Here is a 19,456-nt window from a genome sequence, read left to right on the forward strand (position 1 = left end):
TTGTCCTCAATAAATACAGGGTGTTAGAAAAAGGTACGGCCAAACTTTCACGAAACATTTCTCACACACAAATTAAGAAAATATATTATGTGGACATGTGACCGGAAACACTTAATTTTCATGTTAGAGCTCATTTTAGTTTCGCCAGTGTGTACTGCACTTCCTCGATTCACCGCCAGTTGGCCCAATTGAAGGAAGGTAATGTTGACTTCGGTGCTTGTGTTGACATGCGACTCATTGCCCTGCAGTACTAGCATCAACAGGTTAATGTTCATCACGAACGTGGTTTTGCAGTCAGTGCAATGTTTACAAATGCGGAGTTGGCAGATGCCCGTTTGATGTACGGATTAGCACCGTGCAATAGCCGTGGCGCGGTACGTTTGTATCGAGACAGATTTCCAGAACGAAGGTGTCCCGACAGGAAGACGTTCGAAGCAATTGATCGGCGTCTTAGGGAGCACGGAAAAATTCCAGCCAATGACACGCGACTGGGGAGGACCTAGAACGACGAGGACACCTGCAATGGACGAGGCAATTCTTCGTGCAGTTGACGATAACCCTAATGTCAGCGTCAGAGAAGTTGCTGCTGTACAAGGTAACGTTGACCACGCCACTGTATGGAGAGTGCTACGGGAGAACCAGTTGTTTCCGTACCGTGTACAGCGTGTGCAGGCACTATCAGCAGCTGATTGGCCTCCATGGGTACACTTCTGCGAATGGTTCATCCGACAATGTGTCAATCCTCATTTCAGTGCAAATGTTCTCTTTACGGATGAGGCTTCATTCCAACGTGATCAAATTGTAAATTTTCACAATCAACACGTGTGGGCTGACGAGAATCCGCACGCAATTGTGCAATCACGTCATCAACACAGATTTTCTGTGAACGTTTGGGCAGGCATTGTTGGTGATGTCTCTGATTGGGCCCCACGTTCTTCCACCTACGCTCAATGGAGCACGTTATCACGATTTCATACGGGATACTCTACCTGTGCTGCTAGAACATGTGCCTTTACAAGTACGACACAACATGTGGTTCATGCACGATGGAGCTCCTGCACATTTCAGTCGAAGTGTTCGTACGCTTCTCAACAACAGATTCGGTGACCGATGGATTGGTAGAGGCGGACCAATTCCGTGGCCTCCACGCTCTCCTGACCTCAACCCTCTCGACTTTCATTTATGGGGGCATTTGAAAGCTCTCGTCTACGCAACCCCGGTACCAAATGTAGAGACTCTTCGTGCTCGTATTGTGGACGGCTGTGATACAATACGCCATTCTCCAGGGCTGCATCAGCGCATCAGGGATTCCGTGCGATGGAGGTTGGATGCGTGTATCCTCGCTAACGGAGGACATTTTGAACATTTGATTTCCTCATTGTGGACACCCTCCTGCCTTTGTTCCCATCTACTACTACCTGTAATCATCCTAGCTACTTTCATATACGTAACCTCAACCTTGTTGATAAGGTAACCTGAATCTTTTTTTAAAAAACAAGTCTGAGTTGAATATTATTAATCAGTTGAGAAATATAGTGAAATAACGTTATCGGTCTTAAGATGGCCGACAACAATATGATAACTTCTGCTCCCTTGCGCGTTACTTAAAATATTCACAGACACTTCTCAAAGGGTAGGCTGGTGTGGTTAGCAAATACTACAGTAAGAGAGTTGCGCGGATCCACATTGAAGCGCCTAGAACAGGTCGGCCACATCGGCCGGCTTATAGGTGCCGGGTGGCATGTACAATACGGTCTCCATCTCAACAGTGGGTGACTGCTAATGCCGCCCGTTATGGCTAAACAGGCTGGCCTCCTATAATCTACATCTATAACTGCAATTCACATTTAAGTGCTTGGCAGAGGGTTCATCGAACCACAATCATACTATCTCTCTGCCATTCCACTCCCGAACAGCGAGCGGGAAAAACGAACACCTAAACCTTTCTGTTCGAGCTCTGATTTCTCTTATTTTATTTTGAAGATAATTCCTACCTATGTAGGTTGGGCTCAACAAAATATTTTCGCATTCGGAAGAGAAAGTCGGCGACTGAAATTTCGTAAATAGATCTCGCCGCGACGAAAAACGTCTTTGCTTTAATGACTTCCATCCCAACTGGCGTATCATATCTGCCACAATCTCTCCCCTATTACGTGATAATACAAAACCAGCTGCCCTTTCTTACACCCTTTCGATGTCCTCCGTCAATCCCACCTGGTAAGGATCCCACACCGCGCAGCAATATTCTAACAGAGGACGAACGAGTGTAGAGTAAACTGTCTCTTTAGTGGACTTGTTGCATCTTCTAAGTGTCCTGCCAATGAAACGCAACCTTTGGCTCGCCTTTTCCACAATATTATCTATGTGGTCTTTCCAACTGGAGTTGTTCGTAATTTTAACACCCAGGTACTTAGTTGAATTGCCAGCCTCGAGAATTGTACTATTTATCGAGCAATCGAATTCGAACGGATTTCTTTTGGAACTCGTGTGGATCTCCTCACACTTTTCGTTATTTAGCGTCAACTGCAACCTGCCACACCATACAGCAATATTTTCTAAATTGCTTTGCAACTGATACTGGTCTTCGGATGACCTTACTAGACGGTAAATTACAGCATCATCTCCGAACAACCTAAGAGAACTGCTCAGATTGTCACCCAGGTCATTTATATGGATCAGGAACAGCAGAGGTCCCAGGACGCTTCCCTGGGGAACACCTGATACCACTTCACTTTTACTCGACGATTTGCCGTCTATTACTACGAACTGCGACCTTCCTGACAGGAAACCACGAATCCAGTCGCACAACTGAGACGATACCCCATAGGCCCGCAGCTTGATTAGAAGTCGCTTGTGAGGAACGGTGTCGAAAGCTTTCCGGAAATCTAGAAATACGGAATCAACTTGAGATCCCCTATCGATAGCAGCCATTACTTCGTGCGAATAAAGAGCTAGCTGCGTTGCACAAGAACGATGTTTTCTGAAGCCGTGCTGATTACGTATCAATAGATCGTTCCCTTCGAGGGAAAAAATAACTAATAAATCGGCAAGGCATCGGAAGCTAGTGTGTTGACGTACTCTTACACACCGGCCGCTACTGGTTTTTTAGAAGCAGTAGGAACTTCGGCCAACAGAGGGCTCGCGTTTAGTTGCTAGTTGTTATTTCTAGCCGCCAGACGGTGTAAATAAAGTTGGTTACTGCGGTGTGTTGGTTGGTGTGTTGTGTAGCGGACACGTGATTCCTTGGCCGCCTCTAGCCGGCTACTATTTATAGAGTAGCTGACTTTTTGAAGCCCCCTAGTTAAAGACGGATTGCCCAGAGACGAGGGAGTGTAACGCTGCGAGGTGTGTCTGCAGGAAGGACGCGTTCCCGCCGCCGCGATCCAAAGACAAGGACCACCGCAAGAAGAAGCTCAAGGCGGAGCAGGCGGCGCCGGAGGCTGCGTCGGCCTCCTCCGCCCCCACTGCGGAGGCGGCGGCCGCGCCGCTCTCTCGCTCCAAGACCGACGCCACCTCCGCGGCGCAAGCGGCGGCGTCGCCGGCCGGCACAGCGCCACCCTCCGCCCCCGAGCTGGCGGACGAGGCGGCGCCGGCCGCGGAGGCGGACGCCCAGGCGCCGGGGGCGGCGTCGGCTGCCGTCGGGGGCGCGGGGGGCGTCGCGGCGCCGGACGACGCGTCCGCTGCCTTCTCCCAGTCGCTGTCCTGCCCCTCCAGCTCCAACAGCAACGGTGAGTCCTCTGCCTCTGGAGAAAAATACGACGTGTTTCAAAAATTCGTATAAATTAGTTCGTAGTACCCACAGAGCTGATTGTAATGTCAATTTGTAGGGAAATACACTTTGTGTATTCCCCTATACACTATGTGTATTTGTAGACTTGGAGAAAGCTTTTGACAAAGTTGACTGGAACACCCTCTTTCAAATTCTGAAGGTGGCAGGGGTAAAATACAGGGAGCGAAAGGCTATTTACAATTTGTACAGAAACCAGATGGGAGTTATAAGGGTCGAGGGCCATGAAAGGGAAGCAGTGGTTGGGAAGGGAGTGAGACAGGGTTGTAGCCTCTCCCCGATGTTATTCAATGTGTATATTGAGCAAGCAGAGAAGGAAACAAAATAAACATTCGGAGTAGCTATTAAAAATCTACGGAGAGGTAATAAAAAGTTTGAGGTTTGCCGATGACATTGTAATTCTGTCAGACACACCAAAAGACTTCGAAGAGCAGTTGAACGCAATGGATAGTGTCTTGAAAGGAGGATATAAGATGAACATCAACAAAAGCAAAACGAGGATAATGGAATGTAGTCGAATTAAGTCGGGTGATGCTGAGGGAATTAGATTAGGAAATGAGACACTTAAAGTAGTAGATGAGTTTTGCTCTTTGGGGAGTAAAATAACTTATGATGGTCGAAGTGGAGAGGATATAAAATGTAGACTGGCAATGGCAAGGAAAGCGTTTCTGAAGAAGAGAAATTTGTTAACATCCTGTATTGATTTAGGTGTCAGGAAGTCGTTTCTGAAAGTATTTGTATGGAGTGTAGCCATGTACGGAAGTGAAACATGGACGATAAATAGTTTAGACTAGAAGAGAATAGAAGCTTTCGAAATGTGGTGCTACAGAAGAATGCTGAAGATTAGATGGGTAGATCACGTAACTAATGAGGAGGTATTGAATAGAATTGGGGAGGAGTTTGTGGCACAACTTGACTAGAAGAAGGGATCGGTTGGTAGGACATGTTCTGAGGCATCAAGGGATCACCAATTTAGCATTGGAAGGCAGTGTGGAGGGTAAAAATCGTAGAGGGAGACCAAGAGATGAATACACTAAGCAGATTCAGAAGGATGTAGGTTGCAGTAGGTACTGGGAGATGAAGAAGCTTGCACAGGATAGGGTAGCATGGAGAGCTGCATCAAACCAGTCTCAGGACTGAAGACCACAACAACAACAACAACAACAGTGCTCAGGCACCGCTATCGCTCCCACGACTGGCGCAGTCAACGCGATACACCAGACTCCTAGCTACTTACTTACTCCTACTGCCACACAGTTCCTACTGCTGACAACACTGCTCTCTGGTCTGAGATTCTCTTACAGCTTACATATCGCAGGCAGCGCGTGAGCAATCCATCGAAATTACATCTGCTCGAGTGCGCCGGACTTCTTACAAACGGTTCGAGGTATCCAAGAGAGATTTTGGCAGGTTATAGCACGCAAAGAGGACAGCATTTTACTAATATGGTTGTTATACAAAGCTTCGTTATCTACCACGTTAATCCACTAACTACAGACATTTTCGATGAAGGAATGTAATTTTTAGCGGCTGTCCGTAGCTCACCATACGTAGAGCTGCCGTCTTTAATTGCGGCCGTACGGTAAAGTACGTACAGTTTGGAAGTTTTTTTTTTTTTAATTTCTAGAATCAAATTTTGCAGTTTCGTCCATCTGGCCACTATCAAGTGCGCTACTTCGAAAACTGTGCTTCTGCCTGGCTGCGAACCCTATCCACGGGAAGTAAATCTGTTTATTTACACTACTTTGTTCGCGAGGAGTAGTGAGTGCAGAAGGAATGGTTTTTTCTGCAAGCAGGAGCCGTGGAGGCGGAAGCAGAGGCAACGCCACAGGATCAGAAGGAGTGTGGCGCGAGAAGTGGCTCTCTCCACCAGGGGCAGGCGCAGCCGCAGCAGCCCGCCGCCGGCAATAAGGTGAGTCCGACGGACACGTCTCCGTAACCACATGTGACGTCAAGTTGTGACCTTGCTGCCACGACCGACGCCTTTCCAACGACTCGCCGTGCTTTTGTTCACTGCCAGGTCTCCGTAAACACTCTACAAGGAAAAAAAAAAACTCAATGACAGCTTTCTGCTTGGAACGTTAATATCACATTATGCTTATCCATTACGGATATTTTAGAACCAGGACTGTTAAATGGATGTAAATAAGTTATACAGGGTGTTACAAAAACGTACGGCCAAACTTTCAGGAAACATTCCCCACACACAAATAAAGAAAAGATGTTATGTGGACATGTGTCCGGAAACGCTTAATTTCCATGTTAGAGCTCATTTTAGTTTCGTCAGTATGTACTGTACTTCCTCGATTCACCGCCAGTTGGCCCAATTGAAGGAAGGTAATGTTGACTTCGGTGCTTGTGTTGACATGCGACTCATTGCTCTACAGTACTAGCATCAAGCACATCATTACGTAGCATCGACAGGTTAGTGTTAATCACGAACGTGGTTTTGCAGTCAGTGCAATGTTTACAAATGCGGAGTTGGCAGATGCCCATTTGATGTACGGATTAGCACGGGGAAATAGCCGTGGCGCGGTACGTTTGTATCGAGACAGATTTCCAGAACGGAGGTGTTCCGACAGGAAGACGTTCGAAGCAATTGATCGGCGTCTTAGGGAGCGCGGAACATTCCAGCCTATGACTCGCGACTGGGGAAGACCTAGAACGACGAGAACACCTGCAATGGACGAGGCAATTCTTCGTGCAGTTGACGATAACCCTAATGTCAGCGTCAGAGAAGTTGCTGCTGTACAAGGTAACGTTGACCACGTCACTGTATGGAGAGTGCTACGGGAGAACCAGTTGTTTCCGTACCGTGTACAGCGTGTGCAGGCACTATCGGCAGCTGATTGGCCTCCACGGGTACACTTCTGCGAATGGTTCATCCGACAATGTGTCAATCCTCATTTCAGTGCAAATGTTCTCTTTACGGATGAGAGGCTTCATTCCAACGTGATCAAATTGTAAATTTTCGTAATCAATATGTGTGGGCTGACGAGAATCTGCACGCAATTGCGCAATCACGTCATCAACACAGATTTTCTGTGAACGCTTGGGCAGGCATTGTTGGTGATGTCTCGGTTGGGCCCCATGTTCTTCCACCTACGCTCAATGGAGCACGTTATCACGATTTCATACGGGATACTCTACCTGTGCTGCTAGAACATGTGCCTTTACAAGTACTGCACAACATGTGGTTCATGCACGATGGAGCTCCTGCTGCACATTCCAGTCGAAGTGTTCGTACGCTTCTCAACAACAGATTCGGTGATCGACGGATTGGTAGAGGCGGACCAATTCCGTGGCCTCCACGCTCTCCTGACCTCAACCCTCTTGACCTTCATTTATGGGGGCATTTGAAAGCTCTTGTCTACGCAACCCCGGTACCAAATGTAGAGACTCTTCGTGCTCGTATTGTGGACGGCTGTGATACAATACGCCATTCTCCAGGGCTGCATCAGCGCATCAGGGATTCCGTGCGACGGAGGGTGGATGCACGTATCCTCGCTAACGGAGGACGTTGTGAACATTTCCTGTAACAAAGTGTTTGAAGTCACGCTGGTACGTTCTGTTGCTGTGTGTTTCCATTCCACGATTAATGTGATTTGAAGAGAAGTAATAAAATGAGCTCTAACATGGAAAGTAAGCGTTTCCGGACACATCACATGTCCACATAACATATTTTCTTTCTATGTGTGTGAGGAATGTTTCCTGAAAGTTTGGCCGTACCTTTTTGTAACACCCTGTATAAAACTGCAAGCAGTCACTTTTTTGAGTAATTACGTTTTATCCCATAAACCGATTTTCAGGTCTTTTCAGGTTCATCTTCAGATGCTTTCTGGAAGTTACATCATTATTTCTAGCGTAATGCTCTATGACAAAAAAATGGAACACGCTTTAGTGTATCACCATGACTTTTGCTTATCTGTCGATATGGATATAAATTTAGTTTTTTACTTCCTGCGACAGTATGGGCGGCTTTTTTCGTTAGTGTCCATCTGTCTTCCTCCATTTAGATGTCCAGTTGTTATATCACTACATACATTTTCACTCAAACTATACTGATTTACACTCTGACAGCGAAACTTTGCACAGCATCCAGCATGCGCTAAACAACTGGTGCTTGTAACAACGATCTTGACAAGAAGATATGGCATAGGCCTACTTTGCACAGAGATGTAATTTGTTCTTTTTTACATGTATTAAAGCGTGTATAAGGGCAAATATTTTAATCACACTGGCGATAATATGAGAGCACAAAATAAAATAAATAAATAAATTACTACAAGAACAAACTTCAGGTGATCTGATGTCTTATTTCTCTTTGTGTATTAACGTATAATACAGGCAGTTAATAGCAAATATTTTAATCATGATTGGCACTAACATGAATGCCCAGGAATCAACAATACAGATTTATTGCATTTGCAATGAGATAAAGCAGTTTGTATGACTAGGACCTTTATATTTAAATTTTTAAATAATAACAAACCTCCAAATGAACTGTTGACTTATTTCTGTTGTTAAGTTAACATGATCTGGGATATTAGTAAGAGTACATTCATTTCATTTTAGCTAAAGGTGTATGTATAAAAGTTATAGTGTTTGTAATGGACAATCACTATTACTTTTATAAATATACCGTACACTTTATATTTAAATATAAAGTGAACGGTCATACAAACAGCTTTAGTCCATTACAAATACTATAATTTTGTTACAAGCGACAGTTGTGTAGCGCATGCTGGATGCTGACAAAGTTTCGCTGTCAGGCAAAATGGAGGCAGACAGATGGACACTAACGAAAAAAGCCGCCCATACTGTCGCAGTAAGTAAAAAACTAAATTTACATCCATATCGACAGATAAGTAATAGCCATGGCGATACATTAAAGTGTGTTCCATCTTTTTGTCATAGAGCCAGCACCCAGCATTGCGCTAGAAATAATGATGTAAATTCCAGAAACCAACTGAAGATGAACCTGAAAAGGTTCGAAAACCGGTTTATGGTTTAAAACATAATTATTCAAAAAAGTGACGGGTTGCACTTTTATATAATTTATTTACATACGTTAATATCAGATTTAATCATATAAGGTTATAATTTTAGGTCATAAACTTAAAAAAAATGTCACATCCACAGTCATATTAATAAACAAAAAGGTGTTCATTGAAGATAATCACGAAATCTTGCTCCTTTTTTGAGTATCAATGTAATCTATCTACAACAAATGCTGAGTGAGTGGATAGTCATGAAGTCTCTGGTATAATAATAACTTTTTGTGGCACCTATAAAATTTAGTTCTTCTTGCATGGCATGTGTGAAAGCTGACCAACTCAGTTATATACAGAGCTATTACAAATGATTGAAGCGATTTCATATATTCACTGTAGCTCCATTCATTGACATACGGTCACGACACACTACAGATACGTAGAAAAACTCATAAAGGTTTGTTCGGCTGAAGCCGCACTTCAAGTTTCTGCCACCAGAGCGCTCGAGAGCGCAGTGAGACAAAATGGCGACAGGAGCCGAGAAAGCGTATGTCGTGCTTGAAATGCACTCACAACAGTCAGTCATAACAGTGCAACGACACTTCAGGACGAAGTTCAACAAAGATCCACCAACTGCTAACTCCATTCGGCGATGGTATGCGCAGTTTAAAGCTTCTGGATGCCTCTGTAAGGGGAAATCAACGGGTCGGCCTGCAGTGAGCGAAGAAACGGTTGAACGCGTGCGGGCAAGTTTCACGCGTAGCCCGCGGAAGTCGACGAATAAAGCAAGCAGGGAGCTAAACGTACCACAGCCGACGGTTTGGAAAATCTTACGGAAAAGGCTAAAGCAGAAGCCTTACCGTTTACAATTGCTACAAGCCCTGACACCCGATGACAAAGTCAAACGCATTGAATTTTCGGCGCTGGTTGCAACAGCTCGTGGAAGAGGATGCGTTCAGTGCGAAACTTGTTTTCAGTGATGAAGCAACATTTTTTCTTAACGGTGAAGTGGACAGACACAATGTGCGAATCTGGGCGGTAGAGAATCCTCACGCATTCGTGCAGCAAATTCGCAATTCACCAAAAGTTAACGTGTTTTGTGCAATCTCACGGTTTAAAGTTTACGGCCCCTTTTCTTCTGCGAAAAAAACGTTACAGGACACGTGTATCTGGACACGCTGGAAAATTGGCTCACGCCACAACTGGAGACCGACAGCGCCGACTTCATCTTTCAACAGGATGGTGCTCCACCGCACTTCCATCGTGATGTTCGGCATTTCTTAAACAGGAGATTGGAAAACCGATGGATCGGTCGTGGTGGAGATCATGATCAGCAATTCATGTCATGGCCTCCACGCTCTCCCGACTTAACCCCGTGCGATTTCTTTCTGTGGGGTTATGTGAAAGATTCAGTGTTTAAACCTCCTCTACCAAGAAACGTGCCAGAACTGCGAGCTCGCATCAACGATGCTTTCGAACTCATTAATGGGGACATGCTGCGCCGAGTGTGGGAGGAACTTGATTATTGGCTTGATGTCTGCCGAATCACTAAAGGGGCACATATCGAACATTTGTGAATGCCTAAAAAAACTTTTTGAGTTTTTGTATGTGTGTGCAAAGCATTGTGAAAATATCTCAAATAATAACGTTATTGTAGAGCTGCGAAATCGCTTCAATCATTTGTAATAACCCTGTATAAAATGGCAATTTTGTAGACATGTGTCCTCCCCCCCCCCCCCCCCCCCCCTTACCCAGGGGATAAATTTCTGCGGACGACCATAGTCATGCAGTCACGCATGCAACTATAGGACTGCAGACCTACATATTTAATTTCTGAGGACTGTCAACAATTTGTTCATGCTCTGTTGGCAAACGTGGTCGACCTGTTTGCTGACAATTCGTTCCTCAGTGAAAACGTGGACTCGTTCCAGGGATACTGTAGGCATGTTGCGCACTCTTGCTGGAATAAGCATTATTCTCTTTCCTATTCGGTGAGTTGACCACAAAACGAATCAAATTTTCATATGTGCAACCGTGTTGAGGATAGTGTCAAACAGTATCGGTCCAACAATGTGCGTCCCTGTTACACCGTACCAAACGCCGGGTTCTTCATCATTGAGGCCCAGTACCTCGTGTTCTGCGAATTCACCTGACTGGAAAGATGAAACCATGCATTGTCATTCATAATGTAGCCTAGAGATGGGCAAACTGAAACACGTAACTGTTTCGAAACAAATGAAACAGTACAATGTAATGTTTCGATACGCTGTTTCGAAACAGTGAAGCAGTTCGTGTTTTGTAATCTAATAAACCTACACATTTCATCGTCTTGAATGTCTACTGTATAGGTATGTCCATATAAACACAAATGAGGTGCGAGAACGCTAATCATATTGCAGAAAGTATGAAACTATCACTTAGGCGTCTTGGCAGTTTCGTATTTCCTGTAGCAAATGCGCTGCTTTCGTGTCGTGTGACTTTCATACTTTTCAATTGGCTGAGGACAGCCATAGTTGAAGACAGAAGAACCACCACGAACGGAACTGGAGGTGGGAGCGAACTGCAGAAACAACGGATGTGGTACTGGGATTCCCACATTCCGCTAGTATGGGAATATACCCATCCTGCTAATTCCCATGCACACAAAGGGAATCATTGTGGATAATAGGCACAGTGACTATAGACTCACAAATAACGCCAAATAATTCGAATAAATAACAAAATATAACAGAAAAATTTTTGTCTTTCAAGGTGTTTCGAACCGTTACTATAAATTGACCATGCTTCCCAGCCCTTCCCATTCACCATTACGCTATCAGTGATACGTCAAACAGATTGCTTGCAATTATACCTACATTAAATTTATGTATATGTATAATAACTGTCACTCTACGCCTTTTTTTATTCAAAATGTTGTAGGCTTACTTGCGTTTCTTAATACGATTACTGTACTTGGACAGAGAAACGTATGTTATAAAAAAAAGCGTAATTTAACTGAATGATTTTCACGTATTTATTATTTTGAATGTGAATAGTATGCGTTGTTTTATTGTTTGGTTAATGTTTATAAAGCAAATGTTACGCCATTTCGGAATAGGACAGTCATCTAGAAACGAAGCTTTATTTTCGGATATCTTAAGCTTCATGCTACTGCTTGTCAAAACGATTTCGACACTCTTGAGTGTTTCACGAAGTGGTATGTTGTGTTTCAGTACCTGTGCCGAGCCCGAATCTCGTCCGACACACAGCGGAATGAAACATCACTGTTTCGATACAATTAGTCCGTTCCAAGCACAGGTGGACTGAAACAGCCTTATTTTGAAACAACGATACAGTTTCTGTGTCTGGCTCGAGATCGAATCTGGTCCGAGACAGGGGCGGAATGAAACACCACTGTTTCGAAACAGTGAACCACAGCCGTTCCGAAACACTGAAACAGTTCCACGTATCGATACACTGTATCAAAACATAGAAACAGTGGCCAAGTCTAATGTAGCCTATAGGAAAGGGTCTAACAAACCATCGTTGATGTCATTCAAAAGCCACGCGCAGTAATTAGTTAACAAACTCTAGTTCATTGTTTACTTACGCATTAGGATATCACAGGCACTTTTAGGTGCCTTTCACTTCTTCACAGATGAGAACTTTACAGTTCTCTCCATAACGTTGCAATAACCAAAATCGTGGCGGCTGCTGCCGAGTTGGCAGTACTTTCTTATTCAGGGCTTTATCACATATGTGACTGCAAGGCTGTAGGTGAGGGAACAAGAAAAGAAACGTGAGAGCAGGAGGGATGCATTTAAAGACAAGGACAGATACAGATATTGCCCTGCAACACGGGCTTTCGTAAGGCAGCCACTGAAATTGTGGCATTTAATTTTCCTCATAATACAGGTAAAACTTCCTCGCAATTACTTTTATCGTAAGTAATATACCGTCTAGATATAACTGTGTATGATGCACATTCAGTTTGCTGGAGGGAGCTGTTTGGGCATTGCAGACAATATTGAACCACACCCGCTTACTTGTGTTTACATGTTAACGTTTTCATTGTTTTTGTTTGTTTTGCAGATTATAACTCCTACGTTTACGTAACTCGACGTAATCAGGCAAAAGATATGAAGTAAATTACCTGCTTGGTGATTTGACTCTTATCCTTACCACATTCTCATGTCTGTACTTTTGCTGCCACATTTTGTATGGAGTCCATCTCTGCCGGATGGTTATATTTCCTCAAAAGAAAATGCAATAGTGTTGTCTAAAATACGTGTACAAAATTCTTTATGACAGTGTGACAAGGCGGAACATTACGACTGAGTATCTTGGCTGCTTTACGTGCATCTCTTTCCAGTGCTTGAAGTGACAACATCAGTTTCAGAAATTGTTTTTCACTGACTCGGAATACTTTTTCTGTCATTTGTATAATACTAAACGCAGCTTTCGATAAGCATTGCAGGTTCACGGCACACATCACATAACACCATAACATGTGCTTCTGCGTAATTCTTTTACACTTGTTCCGTTTACATATTGCAGCAGCCGTTCTTCCTCGTCTGGAATCTCATTTACGTCGCTTATGTCTAAATTCGCACATAACAAGCAGGAAATCGTCGTTGCTTTCTGACTCATATTAAGTAAACCTGTGTTCCAGGTGGTCGACGAGAATCCAGCATCTTCTGTCTCATAATTATTGTCATGGCGACTGGGTCGAAAATACTGTGATACAGCAGTAAGCCGCAGAATCGTCTTAAAACCGATTATTTGTTCGAACCTCGCTGAAATGGTGTCCAAGGCATCTTGTGGACACTTGCACAATAAAACACAGCGGAAACATAAACATAATTCTGAAAGCTAATTGCTGCAGTTGTTGTGAAATCTAGTCCTGTTTTCCAGGTAGATCTTTTCGAATGGCTCAATACTTGTGAGGAACCGCACAGCCTCGTCATATTTGTCTTCAACAGTTTTATAAACGTTGCAGTTTTTCTTTTCCTCGAGGTCATTAATTTAATCCACCAGCAATTCATGTCTATAAAATACTAGTATACAATTGACGCAGCAGAACCTTAAAGTATCTTTTGTTTTACTGGATAAATAATTCCTGCTGAGACACTATGATTTAAAAGTGTTTAAGCAGGACCAACTGCCCGCATCTCGTGGTCGTGCGGTAGCGTTCTCGCTTCCCACGCCCGGGTTCCCGGGTTCGATTCCCGGCGGGGTCAGGGATTTTCTCTGCCTCGTGATGGCTGGGTGTTGTGTGATGTCCTTAGGTTAGTTAGGTTTAAGTAGTTCTAAGGGACTGATGACCATAGATGTTAAGTCCCATAGTGCTCAGAGCCATTTGAACCATTTTAGCCCAGGCCCAACTTTCATTCTGTGGTAACACCTTGGTCTTTTTAGTTTTTTTCGTAGGTTCCGGACAGTATTTAATATTTTATCTTTATCAAAATGATACAGCTTCAAAACAGACTAATGGAGACAGTTGGAACTGAGGAATTATTTTTCCCAGCGACTTGTTTGGGAAGAATAATGTCATTGGAAATTGTTAAATGGTTTCTAAAATTATTCAGAATGTGTGCTATGTCAGGCATGAAATATAGTTCACCTCAAATTAATCAGATGTAAAATGAAGTTTATAAATGAAAATATGTAATGTGAAATTGAATTTAAAGCTCTTACACAACAGTACTACGAATAAAGAAAGCTTAAGAAGACAGTAATATTAAGCGAAGAGGAAACAAGAGTTGATAACAGTTAGGATCGATATTACGAACGTCGCATTACGAAAGCAGCACTCTCTTTCTTGTGCTAATAGAAAGAATCACGAACTCCAATCTCAATAAGGTCATTGTTGTGTAATCCATAGCGAGGGAAATATTTATTCATTTCACGTACCCTTGCAGACTTCTATGGAAATCTATATTTCCTTCCAGTTCGATGCATCCATATTTTGCATCTTTCCGAATTCCTTTCGCTTTATGGAATTCGCAAAAACGTACTACTACGAAACTCTGCCCTCGAATTGCCGATGAATATCAACAAAAGCAAAACGAGGATAATGGAATGTAGTCGGACGGGTGATGCTGAGGGAATTAGATTAGAAAATGAGACACTTGAAGTAGTAAAGGAGTTTTGCTGTTTGGGGAGCAAAATAACTGATGATGGTCGAAGTAGAGAGGATATAAAATGTAGACTGGCAATGGCAAGGAAATCGTTTCTGAAGAACAGAAATTTGTTAACATCGAGTATAGATTTAAGTGTCAGGAAGTCGTTTCTGAAAGTATTTGTATGGAGTGTAGCCATGTACGGAAGTGAAACATGGACGATAAATAGTTTAGACAAGAAGAGAATAGAAGCTTTCGAAATGTGGTGTTACAGAAGAATGTTGAACATTAGTTGGGTGGATCACATAACTAATGAGGAGGTATTGAACAGAATTGGAGAGAAGAGAAATTTGTGGCACAACTTGACTAGAAGAAGGGATCGGTTGGTGGGGCACGTTCTGAGACATCGAGGGATCACCAATTAGTATCGGAGGGCAGCGTGGAGGGTAAAAATCGTAGAGGGAGACCAAGAGAAGAATACACTAAGCAGATTCAGAAGGATGTTGGCTGCAGTAGTTACTGGGAGATGAAGAAGCTTGCACAGGATAGAGTAGCATGGAGAGCTGCATGAAACCTGTCTCAGGACTGAAGACCACAACAACATTACACTCGGCCTCTAGTTAATTACATGATTCCTTTTTACACACAATGGACGTGTCATCGGCATACAGAATAATTTTGGAATTTATAGTACAGTATTTAATATCATTTACATTATGTGTTTATCACTGGTGGCGCTTCAGAGTGATGAAAGAAAAAACGTTTGTTGCTTACATTTTCGGTGTTTACTAGCATCACGCGTAGCATTTTAATTCGTTACTTCTTCACAAGCGGCTCTATTCGCAATAGATTTTGTAGACACTATCCATGTATACCACTAAATGTAAGTGCAAAATTATTATAATGATTTTTGAACACAAAGTTCAGGAGCCATTATGTCATACGCGCAGAGATGTGTGAAAAAATAGCTTCTGCTTGAAACGGTGGGTAAATTACCCAGAATATATTCATCCAGTGTTGCATAATGAGACGATTTAACAGCTTCCAACAAACTTAAAGTATAATATCAAACAATTCCTAAACTTTTTCTCGCATATATGGGGTCTAGTGTAGCAGGGGATAGAACCCGTCGGCTTTGAACAATGACGTCATTCCTTAGTCGTAGATAGTAATGTCTTCACTTCGAGGCATAGATAATAAAGCAGTTCTGTGTTCTAATAAGCGCTATCATTAAAATAATTGAATGTGAATCTAAAAGCGATCGTTTATCTATATTTCACTATTTTACCATATTTCACTTTCTTATTCCACCAATATGCTTCAGTAGCTGATAAGTGTTTTTATTGGCTTATTAAAAAAAAATCTCACGAGATAGAATAAACTGATCCTAAGATACAGATGCTTCAGTAGCTGATAAGTGTTTTTTGGCTTTTTATTGATTGCTTAATGAAGTAGGATCAGTTCATTCTATCTCGTGAGATTTTTTTTTTAAAAAAAAGCCAAAAAACACTTATCAGCTACTGAAGGGAGCTACAACACTAAGAAGAATCGCTTCTCGGCTTTTGACAAGATCAATGTTTATCTCTCTCGCATTCCTTTGTTTCTCAACATTCTCCTCAGCTCTTTCATCTTTGTAATACATGCTCTCTGGCGACTTGTGACGTCATTGTTCAAAGCCGACGGGTTGTATCCCCTGCTACACTAGACCTCATATATGCTTCAGTCAAATGCTTAGCATATGACGAACTCGTTTGTAAAGTAATGAAACAGTTGACATCAGTTAACGCCCGATTCTTTAAATAATCGAGGGTTAACTGACGTCATAGAACTCTGTACTTGTTACCTTGTGAGTGTACGAATCCTTCCGAAATCATTATGTTGAGATATCAACAACAAAGTAGGGAAAATGCTTCGAACGCATGCAAAAGCATACAAATTTTAAATGCAAGTGTTTTGGAAAACAACTAGATTATTTGCGCCAAAAATATTTTTCTCTCATTGCTTTTAGGTGGCTCTAGTGTGGGACGGGCTTTAAACTGATGAGAAATTTGTAAACCAGATTGGTAAAATAAAGATGAGCGTAAAATGGATTTTACACTCCTGGAAATGGAAAAAAGAACACATTGACACCGGTGTGTCAGACCCACCATACTTACTCCGGACACTGCGAGAGGGCTGTACAAGCAATGATCACACGCACGGCACAGCGGACACACCAGGAACCGCGGTGTTGGCCGTCGAATGGCGCTAGCTGCGCAGCATTTATGCACCGCCGCCGTCAGTGTCAGCCAGTTTGCCGTGGCATACGGAGCTCCATCGCAGTCTTTAACACTGGGAGCATGCCCCGACAGCGTGGACGTGAACCGTATGTGCAGTTGACGGACTTTGAGCGAGGGCGTATAGTGGGCATGCGGGAGGCCGGGTGGACGTACCGCCGAATTGCTCAACACGTGGGGCGTGAGGTCTCCACAGTACATCGATGTTGTCGCCAGTGGTCGGCGGAAGGTGCACGTGCCCGTCGACCTGGGACCGGACCGCAGCGACGCACGGATGCACGCCAAGACCGTAGGATCCTACGCAGTGCCGTAGGGGACCGCACCGCCACTTCCCAGCAAATTAGGGACACTGTTGCTCCTGGGGTATCGGCGAGGACCATTCGCAACCTTTCCATGAAGCTGGGCTACGGTCCCGCACACCGTTAGGCCGTCTTCCGCTCACGCCCCAACATCGTGCAGCCCGCCTCCAGTGGTGTCGCGACAGGCGTGAATGGAGGGACGAATGGAGACGTGTCGTCTTCAGCGATGAGAGTCGCTTCTGCCTTGGTGCCAATGATGGTCGTATGCGTGTTTGGCGCCGTGCAGGTGAGCGCCACAATCAGGACTGCATACGACCGAGGCACACAGGGCCAACACCCGGCATCATGGTGTGGGGAGCGATCTCCTACACTGGCCGTACACCACTGGTGATCGTCGAGGGGACACTGAATTGTGCACGGTACATCCAAACCGTCATCGAACCCATCGTTCTACCATTCCTAGACCGGCAAGGGAACTTGCTGTTCCAACAGGACAATGCACGTCCGCATGTATCCCGTGCCACCCAACGTGCTCTAGAAGGTGTAAGTCAACTACCCTGTCCAGCAAGATCTCCGGATCTGTCCCCCATTGAGCATGTTTGGGACTGGATGAAGCGTCGTCTCACGCGGTCTGCACGTCCAGCACGAACGCTGGTCCAACTGAGGCGCCAGGTGGAAATGGCATGGCAAGCCGTTCCACAGGACTACATCCAGCATCTCTATGATCGTCTCCATGGGAGAATAGCAGCCTGCATTGCTGCGAAAGGTGGATATACACTGTACTAGTGCCGACATTGTGCATGCTCTGTTGCCTGTGTCTATGTGCCTGTGGTTCTGTCAGTGTGATCATGTGATGTATCTGACCCCAGGAATGTGTCAATAAAGTTTCCCCTTCCTGGGACAATGAATTCACGGTGTTCTTATTTCAATTTCCAGGAGTGTATAAGGCGGCAATAGAAACTTACACTCCTTAAATGAGTTCGCTCTGATATGACTGTCCAGTACGTGGCTTGTTAAGAGTGTTTTGTTGCCCTGCTAGAATATGTGGTTGAAAGCGAATTTCACTATCAGTGTTAAGGTAATACCTTTTCCAAACTGTTGCTGGTATTGGGCTGAAGTGCACTTCTATTGCGCGCTGCTGTTGGCAATTGCGGGATGTAATTGTTTCTTTCTGCGAATTTATCACTTTTGTTTTCAATATGGAGAGCGCGAGAATAACTGCTGTTATTTTGGCTGTTATTAATTGTAGTAACCATTGTTTCTGACGTTCACATTTATTTCTGTTACCTGTATTGTATTTTTTCCAAGGCCAACAAATGTGAACACCGTACCACGAATCTTCTTCTTATACTAATCGTTAATCCCGTCAATTTTAGTTCCGTAGTACAGGATCAGCAGATGTAGAGGAATGCTGTACTCAAGTGTTGACAAATTTATCACCTGTTTGTGAAGTGTGTAAACTTTGTCCTATGTGTGATGGTGTTTTAACTGTTTGTGGAAACACTGTAACGAGAGTGTGGTCATCAATATGTAGCGTAGTCCGTTGTCTTGGTTAGGTTCGCATGTGATAAATTGTTTGCGACATGGCGAAAATAGCGAATGTTGACAGCAAAACACAATAATGGAGATAGGTTGTTCTGTAGCATAGCCTGAGGTCTTGGTTTGGTTCGAATGTGATAGATTGATTATGAGTCAGTGAAGTTAAAGGCGAATATACAAGAATGATTGTGGTGTGTGTGTGATGCATAGCGTAGCCCTAGGTAGATATTCGTCATTGAAATCGCATACTAGTGACTTACTTCCGAATTAGCGACATGTTTCGAGATTGTGGTTAACCTAATAACGCAAGATACTAATTCCGTTGTTACAAATAGGTGATATTATTGGTTTCCCACAGTCAGCTCGTAACCCAATGTGTTAACTGCCCAGTACTCATCACACAAACGATTACAAACGACAGAATGCAATGGAAGATCGACGGACACCGTAAGTGGACTTC

The 19,456-nt window shown here is 43.8% G+C and overlaps 1 protein-coding gene across 1 annotated transcript in view; it reads left to right on the plus strand.

Moving 5' to 3' along the window:
* The window catches only part of LOC124720239 (period circadian protein), a 200,965-nt gene that overhangs the window by 80,307 nt on the left and 101,202 nt on the right, over positions 1 to 19,456 (plus strand). The window contains exons 4-5 of the mRNA XM_047245556.1: positions 3,358 to 3,728; positions 5,584 to 5,699. Of these exons, the coding sequence (XP_047101512.1) occupies positions 3,358 to 3,728; positions 5,584 to 5,699 (487 nt within the window). The remainder of the gene's footprint in view (positions 1 to 3,357; positions 3,729 to 5,583; positions 5,700 to 19,456) is intronic.

The sequence above is a fragment of the Schistocerca piceifrons genome, chromosome 11 (assembly GCF_021461385.2).
Source record: "Schistocerca piceifrons isolate TAMUIC-IGC-003096 chromosome 11, iqSchPice1.1, whole genome shotgun sequence".
In the NCBI taxonomy this organism is placed as follows: domain Eukaryota; kingdom Metazoa; phylum Arthropoda; class Insecta; order Orthoptera; family Acrididae; genus Schistocerca; species Schistocerca piceifrons.